Source organism: Elephantulus edwardii, unplaced genomic scaffold (assembly GCF_000299155.1).
Source record: "Elephantulus edwardii isolate Elephantulus edwardi_28Jun2011 unplaced genomic scaffold, EleEdw1.0 scaffold00510, whole genome shotgun sequence".
NCBI lineage: Eukaryota > Metazoa > Chordata > Mammalia > Macroscelidea > Macroscelididae > Elephantulus > Elephantulus edwardii.
In genome coordinates, this window is record NW_006400260.1 from 17,027 (window position 1) to 27,381 (window position 10,355).

The 10,355-nt window shown below is 49.6% G+C and overlaps 1 protein-coding gene across 1 annotated transcript; it reads left to right on the forward strand.

The window, feature by feature from the left end:
* The first annotated feature begins 395 nt into the window (after positions 1 to 395).
* Positions 396 to 6,006, forward strand: SLC3A2 (solute carrier family 3 (amino acid transporter heavy chain), member 2). The gene is made up of 9 exons (XM_006903104.1): positions 396 to 801; positions 1,256 to 1,429; positions 2,009 to 2,103; positions 3,836 to 3,904; positions 4,010 to 4,068; positions 4,217 to 4,391; positions 4,478 to 4,621; positions 5,460 to 5,555; positions 5,662 to 6,006. The coding sequence occupies exons 1-9, from the start codon at positions 402 to 404 to the stop codon at positions 6,004 to 6,006; spliced, it is 1,557 nt and encodes a 518-aa protein (XP_006903166.1). The 5' UTR covers positions 396 to 401.
* Positions 6,007 to 10,355: the final 4,349 nt, after the last annotated feature.

The window sequence follows — 10,355 nt, forward strand, 5'->3', positions numbered from 1 at the left end:
AGTCTCGCTGGCTGTTACTTTAGGAAAAGTTGACACATTGGAGAACTGCCAGTAGCCTACTCCTCTGACACGCAGGCTTATTCCTGTTCCCACCTTTCCCACCTTTATTCCCCTTCTGGGGTGTCATCGCACCCAGCCGAGCCGCCTTGTTCCCTAAGTTCCTCCTTAAATTGGGGGGCCTGGGCGGGGTGGCCAGGGCAGCTGGGGCGGGGCCTCCCGCCAATTTCCCGGGCCGCCTCCTCGGCCCTAGTCCTTGCAGCGGAAGCGGCCGAGTCAGGTAGGCAGGGGGCTGTCTGCAAGCCCGAGAACTGTTTGCACACCCTCCTGGGACCAGGGTCGGGTTCTTCTAGGGCACAGCCTGAGTGCAGGGGTGCTTCTCCTGTCCAGGTTCCACGGGCACCATGAACCAGGACACCGAGGTGGACATGAAGGAGGTGGAGCTGAACGAGCTGGAGCCCGAGAAGCAGCCCATGAACGCGGCGGGGGCCGGCGCGGAGAAGAACGGCCTGGTGAAGCTCAAGGTGGCCAACGATGACGAGGTGGCCTCGGCCAAGTTCACGGGCTTGTCCAAGGAGGAGTTGCTGAAGGTGGCGGGCAGCCCCGGCTGGGTGCGCACGCGCTGGCTGCTGCTCGTGCTCTTCTGGCTCGGCTGGCTGGGCATGCTGGCCGGCGCCGTGGTCATCATCGTCCAGGCACCGCGCTGCCGCCCGCTGCCCGCGCAGAGGTGGTGGCACACGGGCGCCCTCTACCGCATCAGCGACATTCAGGCTTTCCAGGCGGACAGCGCGGGCAACCTGGCCGGTTAGTTCCACCCTCACCGCTTTACACGGCACCCTGTCACTGGATGAGCACCCCACCGTCGATTGTAGCCCAGCACCCTCCCGCTTCGTCTGGTTTAACCCCCCCCCCTTTGGTGGTTTAATTTGGCCATCCTATCCCCATTCTCTCTGTTTCCTTGATTCACCCCTCTCAGTGCCCCCCTAAGGCTGCCTAGCTCATAAGTCCTCCTCCTTGAACAAGAAAAATGCAGCCCAGTGACCCCTTGATTGTGCTGATTCATCACTCTCCCTTCCCTGCAGCCCTGGGAACCGGTCACAGCCGGTTTCAGAAGCAATGTGGAAGGTTCCTTGCATCAGCTTCCCTGAGTCCTGTGACCTAGCCTGCACCCCACTCTTCTCGGGCTGAGATGGAGGAGAGGGTCTCACGCCTTCCCTGGGGGCTTCACTTTGACTCCATCCTTGACTTCCCATTTCAGGCCTAGGGGAACGCCTGGATTACCTTAGCACCCTGAAGGTGAAGGGCGTGGTGCTGGGTCCAGTTCACCACAACCAGCCAGATGATATAGACCAGACCAACTTGAAGCTGATCGACCCCACTCTTGGATCCAACGAAGATTTCGAGAAATTCCTCCAGTCAGCCAAGAAAAAGAGTAGGTGCCCTGGAGTTGACGGGGAAGCAGTAGAATAGTCTGACATCTGGCTGAAGGAAAGGCAGTTGAGATTTTTGTCTGGTTCGCCCAGGCTGGTCCTGAGTTTTCAAGGCCAGACTAGGGGAATGGGTTAGGTTGGAGATGGCTTTCGTGAGGACTTTCCCAGGCTTCCCATTTGACTGTGTATTGAACACATCATTTACTTTTTTGGGTTTCAGTGCTCTTATTTGCAAAATACAGAACTTTACTAGGTCTTTAAATTTGTGAAATCATAAGTCCATTTAAAAAAATACCTCAAAGGAAATACTGCCTTACAGCTCATTATAAAAGTATTAGAATGGTTTAATCTGGGGATGGCGAGCCCAGTTCCCCACAGCTCTGCTTCTTATACTTGCACTACTGGGTCTTAAGACTTTTTCTTACTTCCAGCTCTGTTCCAGTAGTTTTTAATCACAGTTTGAAGCCAAACTTTCGTACCTAGTTATTCATAGGAAACAATCAACAGAACTGAGCATTGATTTCTTCCTTTCCCCTCACTCCAAAGCCTTTCTCACATTATCTGTCCCTCCTTTGTTCCAGGCATAAGGGTCATTCTGGACCTCACTCCCAACTATAAGGGCCAGAACTCATGGTTCCTCCCCAACCAGGTTGAAGTAGTGGCTTCCAAGATGAAGGTGAGTGTGTTGGGGGCTGCTGCTGATAGGAACCAAGACAGTGGGGTTCTAGGGGTCCTTCCTCAGCAAGCCCTATAAATCTAGCGAGGTTCCTGCTGTGGGGCTTTTTGCTGCTTGAAGCAAAGCAGGAAGGATAGGCTCCATCTCTTTTTTTTTTTGTTCTTACTCCTTTCATAGCCATTCCTTGTTGTTTTCTTGACTCTGAGGGTGATAGTGCCAGGAAGAGAATAGCTCAGATATCAGTCTGGAAGCTTGACTTTCCTTCCTTTAGGTAAAGGAAGCCTTTGTGAGAATTCTGCCCCGACTGATTTCCCAGGTTTTGTTTGATGTGTTGGAGGTGGAGTTCAGTGTGAATTATAAGCACTGAGGCTTCCTGCATGCCTGGGACAGTGCCAAGTATATATGTTTTCCAATACCTTATATAGCAATAGATGGTATATGATGTCAGCCTTAGTTTATAAATGAGTAAGCTAAGGTTCAGAGGGGCTTAGTATGCCCAGGGTCTCTCAGCTAGTAAAGGTGTTGACGTCCCAAGTCATCTGTTTCTCCAGGCTATATTTCTTAAAACCTTACCTAGTCAGCTGGGCATGAGCTTTGCTCATCACCTAGCTCCTGGAACCTGGTTTCTAGGACACTGGCCGATTCAGAATGAGTACAGCAGAAATGGAGGTAGACTCTGACACTTTCTTGGGTACTTACTGTGCTTCTGATCTTGGTTTCCCACCTTTGGGCAGGATGCTTGAGGTGATAAAGTTTAGCTCTGATGAGAGGACATTTTCAGATGGTAGTGTAAGGAGGGGTAGCCTCTGAAGATGGTGATGAGAGAGGGCATATAAAACAGCAGAAAAAAGGGAAGACAAGCAGAAACCTGTTCTGCAGAACTGGTTCTCACTTTTCAAGTCTTCACCTGAACTGCCCTGGAGCTGTGCTTCCAGTTTCTGCCTTTCATCCTTGACCTTGTTGTTTCTTGCTCATGTGTGTCAAGCTCTTTTCCTCATAGCCTCCCCAGCCCTGAGGACCATGCACTTGTCCTGTCACCTTGAGACTTGCCATGTGGATGCCATCCTAATAGCCTGGTATTGCTGTAGCACCAATACTGCAAGTGAATGACTTTAAAGAATAGAACTTTATTTTCCCACAGATTGGAGGCTGTAAGTTAGTCAGGGTATATTCCTTCTGCAAGCTCTTGCCTGTTGCCTGCTGGTGCTCCTTGGTGTGCCTTTGCTTGTAGACCAGCCCCTCATGTCTTTCCTCTGTGTGAGCAGGCAAGTGCTTTAGCTATGGTGTCACCAGGACTCCAGTGGGAGGACTAGAGAAAGAAAACGCTTTAGCACTAGGATCATCAATGGGTATGCTTCGAGTTAGAGGCTAGACTTTTTAATAGAAGTAGGGGAAATGAGATCCAGGCCCTTGACTATTGTCAGGACATGGAGGGACCCATATAGTACATGAAGTTCAGGGATGGAATCTGGTAAATCTTGGCATCAAAAATTCTTGTTATTGTCAAGTCAGAAATCAACTTAGTTGGCCCTTTAATGCATTTCTGAGACTGTAAATCACCCAGGAGGAAACTGCCCATTTTTCTCCCTCTGAGCTGCTAAAGGATTTGAACTACTGGAGGGGTGTAACTGTTAGGTGGTAGCTCATCTCCCTACCAGTTACGCCTCCGGAGCTTCATAAACCTTTGCATCGGGGAGCTGATATCTTTCTTCTCTTCCTCAATCCCATCTAGGACGCGCTGGAGTTTTGGTTGCAGGCTGGTGTGGATGGGTTCCAGGTACGGAACGTGGAGTATTTGATGGTAAGTTTTCTTTCTGGCTGAGAAGCAGAGCCTGGTTGAGACCAGAGGGGCTTCTTGAAGGCCTTGCAAAGTTCTTGCTCCTTGACTGGATTTTTTTTCTTCTAGAATGAATCCCTTTTCTTAGCTGAGTGGCAGAACATCACTCAGAGGGTCAGTGAAGACAAGTGAGTTCCAGGCTCCCCTCCCCAACTCTGCTCCATTTGGGATCCCCTCAGTGGAGTACTTGGCCCCAGGGCGGGGTAGTTCCTAGTCCAGAGAATCTTTCTTCTTTCTTTCCTATCTTATACCAACCTTGACCCCTGCCCTCCACAGGCTCCTGATTGCAGGGATGAATTCCTCTGACCTTCAGAAGATCCTGCAGCTGCTGAACTCTGACTTCTTACTGACAAACTCATACTTAACCAGAACTGCTGATAGTGTCAATGATACACAATACCTTTTCACTCACTATTGGTACTCTACTGGCAATCCGTGGTGTACCTGGAGTGTGAGTATAGCGGGAGAGAGAGGAAGACCTTTGTCGGGAGATAAGCAGAGTGGGCTGTGCACTCACCCGTGTCTCTATCCCTGCAGATATCTCAGGCTGGGCTCCTGACTTCCTTTGTGCCCGCTTCCCTCCTCCGACTCTACCACCTGCTGTTCTTCACTCTTCCGGGGACCCCCATTTTCAGCTATGGGGATGAGATTGGCCTGGAGGCAGCTGCCCTTCCTGGAAAGGTGGTGCTTTCTGCTCAGCCAGCACAGCGGGGGAGTGTGTGCACGTGGCCTGCGGGTGGGGGCAAGCATGAGTCCTGAGGTGGTGCTGTCTTTGATTCCTAATCTGCTACCCATTCAGCTCAGTTCTGTGTGGCCTTGGGCAAGTTACCTCACCTCTCTGAGAGGATAGTCTCTTCTGTGGTATTGCCTTCTTGGCAGAGTGCTTAGGATTAAATGAGTACATTTTTAATGTATTGCTGGGACCTGGTGAGTTCTCAGTACAGTAGCCACTCATTTTGTAGGGGTACGTTCTAGACCTCATTGTCCAGGGAGGAAGCCACGTGAGTAAGTGGATAAAAACATGGCAGTAAGATTGGAGTCGGGTAATAACCTGCAGACACTGTGGTTTAGCCGAGGAGTTGGAGCTTGATACCAGGGCTGGATTTACTGGGCCAGTCATTAGTCATTTATTTCACAAATTCAAGGTAACTCCTGTTTACAAGCCACCAGGGATATAGCAATGCACAAAGAGCTGGAGGTGGTCGAAGCAGATAATCAAATGGAAAGAATTTCAGGTTGTAGGTGAATCCTGTAAAGAAAGGGAAAGTCAGGACCAAGAGAACAGAGGATGAGATAGACTTGATCTTGAGCAGCCACAGAAAACCTGATGAGAGACCTGAAGGAAGTGAGGAAACTAGCCAGGAAGGAGACAGGCTGGGAGAAGAAAGTGGGGGACGGGGTGGGCCTAACTGCGTGTGAGGGCCCCGACAGGAGGCTGTGCACCCAGGAGAAGGGGGCGGGCAGAGGGAGAAGAGCAGGTCGAAGCCTGTCCTCACTGTCTTGTTCTCACTGCTTCCAGCCTGGGGAGGCCCCGGTCATGCTGTGGGATGAGTTCAGCCTCCTTAATGCCTCCAGGCCAGGGGCTCGATTAGTCAATGTCAACGAGACTGTGAAGGTAAGAGTCTGGACAGAGCCCCTGACTGGTGGGCGGGCAGGTGGTCCGTGAGAGCTTGTGCCCACCGGAGCCCTCACCTGTCCTGCTTTGTCATCATCGTTTGCAGGGACAGGAGAAATCCGCTAGGTCTTCCCTCAACCTGTTCCGGATGCTGAGTGGAGAGCGGGTCAAGGAGCGCTCGCTGCTGCACGGGGACTTCCACACACTCTCCTCGGGGCCTAGCCTCTTCTCCTACATCCGCCAGTGGGACCAGAACAAGCGGTTCCTGGTAGTGCTCAACTTTGGGGACATGAGTACCTCGGTCAGTTTGAAGGCTGAGGACCTGCCACCCACGGCTCAACTCATGCTTAGCACCGAGCCAGAGAGGAAGGTGGGCGTCTCCCTGGAGCTGCAGCACCTGAACCTGGCGCCCAACGAAGGGCTGCTGTTCAACTTCCCCTATGTGGCCTGACCCCGGCCCCCTTCTCCTGCCTTCTCAGAGCCTGTTTTATCCCCTTTTTATATTGTCACAGATGGTAGATGACCCCCAAAGTAGGGTGTTTTCTGGTTTCAAATAAAAGTCACCCTTGCCTGGTGAGGTGCTGTGTATGTCCTCTTTTTCCTCCTGGCCCTGCCCCCCTTAGCCCAGCCAGAGTGCATGCTGGTCTGATCCCGCTCCTTTGGTCCTGGGAGGAGTGAGACCCTGCTACCTTTCTAACAGGGAGGAGGTGTCAGAGTTGGGGAAGTGTCCACACTTGTGCCCTCAAGCTGGATCATGCTTCTCACCTGGAGTTCAGGGAGCTCAGGGCCACTGTTTCCTTCCCAGCTCAGGCATCAGTTTCTCTGGTTTTGCAGACTTGCCTTTCAGGGAGAAGTGAAATGACTTGTCTTCTAAAATATGCAGAGACCACTTATCTCACAAACTTGTGGTGAGCTCAGGATGTGCCCGGAACTGCTGCAGGTCCTAGCTTATAGCAGAGAATCGGCTGTAGAGATCCCTACATTGTTGTTTAACTGGGAGATAGACAAGAAGTGTGATGAGTGAAATATACAGCATGGTGAATGTGGTGAGAATCTCAAAGAGAAATAAAGCAGGAGAGGGGGTGGGGCATTTGGCGGTAGAGGCTGAGGACCTGGAGTGGATTGAACAGAAGACCTGAGGTGTTAAGACTGATGTATGGGATAAACTTTCTAGTGCAAAGGCCCTGGGGTTCGGATTTTGTGAAGAACTCGAGGGAGGGAGAAATGATGTAATTAGTCTTCTAGCATGAGACCCTGTCTACAGTCAGGAGGAGACCAGCCCAGAGCTGGTTCCTGTGAGGGGGGGTCAGACACCCAAACCTTGCCATCTGACACCAGCCGTCTTCCCCATGGCACTCACTGTTGGGTTTGACACTTTATTGGCAATAGTCACTCAACTCACAGACTGTTCTCCCAGGGAAATAACATGCTACAGCTCAGGACCAGGACCAACCTAGAAGTAACAGGATCCAGCTTGAGACAGGATACACAGAAGCCTTCACTCAGAACAGCTTCCCAACCAGGCGGGCAGGCAGCAGGCCCATGCCCTCTGTCATGGTGTAGGTACCTTGTGGCACTGGCTTCATTGTTTAATCCAGATTAGAGCGCTCAGGAAACTCCCTTCCAATTGTTGCTTATAAACATGCTCCCTACCTATTTTCAGAGCACGGCTCCCCACAAATTGACCAATTCCCTCTGTAGTCACAGTCACTTAATTTGCATAGTAATCATTCAATTCCCACAAGTTCATTTATTCCTTCTGGGAGATTGTTAAAGTGTACCCTTTGGTTCTTAGGTTTTTAGGTGCCTTCAAGTAGGACCCACAGCGACCCTATGAACAACAGATCTGAACCCTATCCTATCTTGTCTGTGCCATCCTCATACTTCCTGACACATTGGAGCCCATTGCAGCGGTCACCATGTCAGTCCAGCTGGTTGAGGGTCTTCCTCCTCTTTGCTGACCTTTCCAAGCATGATGTCCCTCTCCAAAGAACAGCCTCTCCTAGCAACATGCCCAAAGTATGTGAGGCAAAGCTTTGTCATTCTTGCCTCCAAGGAGCATTCTGGCTGCACTTTTCCAAGACATGCCTGTTTGTTCCTTTGGCTGTACCTAGGGACTCTGCTAATCCAAAATTTTTAACAGTTTCGAATTTACTAGTAGCTCGTAGAGAGAAAGATGGGCAATCTCCAATTGTGATTTCCAACCTGAAAACCTGCCAGAGGGTCAGCTAGGAGTCAGTTGTGATTTGACAGCAATGACTTGTGATTTTATATACCTGTGAGTCAGAACTGACCCCTAGCTGACCCTCTTGTGGGCTTTAAAGGCAGTAAATCACAACAGAGGAGATTGCCCATCTTTCACCCACAGAGCCACTGGTGGACTCAAACCACCAGAGAAGCAGGACTTTTGAATTAGCGCAGCTTCCTGTGGGCTATTTACCTCGAGAGCTTCCTAGTACCTAGTACATTAACCAGTTCCTTCACAAGATTGTGACATAGCCAATCAGTTTGGCGGAATCAGAAAGTCAAGTCCAGAGAAACTCATAGTATTGCAAATATGGTGTAGGTGACAAGTGGGGCAGTTGAAGTAGACAGGTGAATGCAGGGCCGATGGGTGTGTGTGTGTGTGTGTGTGTGTGTGTGTGTGTGTGTGTGTGTGGTGGAATGGAGGTCGTTAAAAGGCTTTGAGCTTTGCAACGTGATCTGACATTTTACGAGGCTCACTGGCCATGTGACTAGCTTGGACGCAGGTTAGTAGGATGATGTTGCTACTGCAACCTAGAAAGTGCACCTGCTTTCTAGACTGGTCACTTGTGGTGGTTTAGCCTGTGATGGTAGTACTGGAGGTGGTAAGAAATGTTTAGATCTTGGGAGACCCCAGGATTTGCTGTTAGAGCTTTCTGTTGCAGTCCTATTGTGTGTCTGTGAGTTGAAACTGACTTATAACTGACTCTCCAGCAGGTTTTCAGAGGCAGTAAATCACACAAGAAGAGATTGCCTGTCCTTCTCCCACAGAGCAGCTGGTGGATTTGAACCATGGGTCTTTGGGATTGCAGTGCAGTTTTTAATCAGCAGGTCACCAGAGTTCTGGGTTACTGTCATAGTGAATCATAACGTTGGCCACAAAAGCCTTGTGGTTAAGTTTGGCCCTCCTCCACTTCTTATGAAGATCTTCATTGGTCCCCAAGCATGAGCTGCTTTTGAGTTGAGCCTGCACCTTAGAGTCTTTCCTAATTAAAAGACAGATTAAAAGAATAAAACCCAAGGAACCAAATCCATTGTGTTTGAAATTGATTCCAACTCATGTCAGCCCCATGTGTCACAGGGTAGAACAGGTTACATGTTTTGTTTTGTTTTGTATGGGGTTTTGTTGTTGTTGTTATGCTTTTAGTGAAAAAAATTTTTTTTAAACTTTTTATTCAGGTTTGTCCTGGAGAAGGTAAAACCAACCTGTTCCTTGGAGTCAAGGCTTTTGAGGCTCCGTGTGACATACTTTGGGCATGTAGCCAGGAGGGAACAATCCTTGGAGAAGGACATAATGCTTGGAAGGGTGGAAGAACAGTGCAGGAGAGGAAGATCCCAGATGAGATGGATTCACACAGTAACTGGGGTAGTGAGAGTAGATGTGTCAGAGACAGCGAGATTGGCCGAGGGTAGAGCAGGGTTCAGAGCTATTATGTGTAGGGCCGTTATGAGTGTGGTCGTGGCACACAACACAACAACAACAACAACATTGTGATTTGGATGAGTTTACAGAACATGTCTGTTTTCCATCCCGCAAGTTATGCACATTTTGTTTTATGAGGTTGACTGCAGTCCCCACACAGTAATAGTGCTCTTGCCACCTCCTCACTGTTTGCTGGTTCTCTTTGTTCTTCTCTACCCCCCTCATGCCTTCTGAGCTGGACCTGTGCTGTCTTTTCCTCTTGTAGGTTCTTCATTCTAAGGAGCGCACAGCTCCTTGGTGGTGTTTATTGACTGAAAGTTGAGCTACAGCAGGTGATTGGTGAATGTTTACATAGTTAAGTTCCCATTTAACAATTGCTCTGGTGACTTTGAGCTGTGGTATTGGAGAAGAGCATTGAATAGCCCATGAACTGCCAAAAGAACAAACAGATCTGCCTTGGAGAAAGTGCAAGCAGAGTGCTTCTTAGAAGCAAGAATAGCGAAGCTTCATCTCACATATTTGGGGCATGTTGTTGGGAGAGGCTATTCTTTGAAGAGGGACATCATGCTTGGAAAGGTGGAGGGTCAGCGAAAGAAAAAGAACCTTAATGAGATGGGTTGACATGGTGGCTGCAGCTCAAGTGTGTTGAGGAGGCTAAGGATGGGGCAGGATAGGACAGGGTTCGGATCTGTTGTTCAGAAGGTCGCTGTGAATCCAGCCGTGGTGACCTCGTGGTAAGGAGTGGCACTCCCACCCGAAAGGTGCGGTTTGAATCTTCCAGCTGCTCCACAGAAGAAAGATGTCACTCCACTGGGACATCAGCTGGATTCCAGGACACACAACAACCATACACGGTTCAATGATATCAGATAAAATTTTTTGCAATGTGTTAATTGTCAACTCTAGATGTTTTGTTTCCTGTTTCAATAATAGGTTTCCTTGCCCCCTTATCCTATCTTTGCTTCAGGGAGCTATTGTGGCCTAGTGGTAAGAAGCTGCAATCTGAAGACAGGTGGTTCAAATCCACGAGCTGCTCTGTGGGAGGATAAGCAATTGTTGATCATTTGGTCTCATAGAAGTTATTTTTGTAGGGGAGCTCTGGTGGCCTAGTGGCAAGAAGCTGCACTGCAATC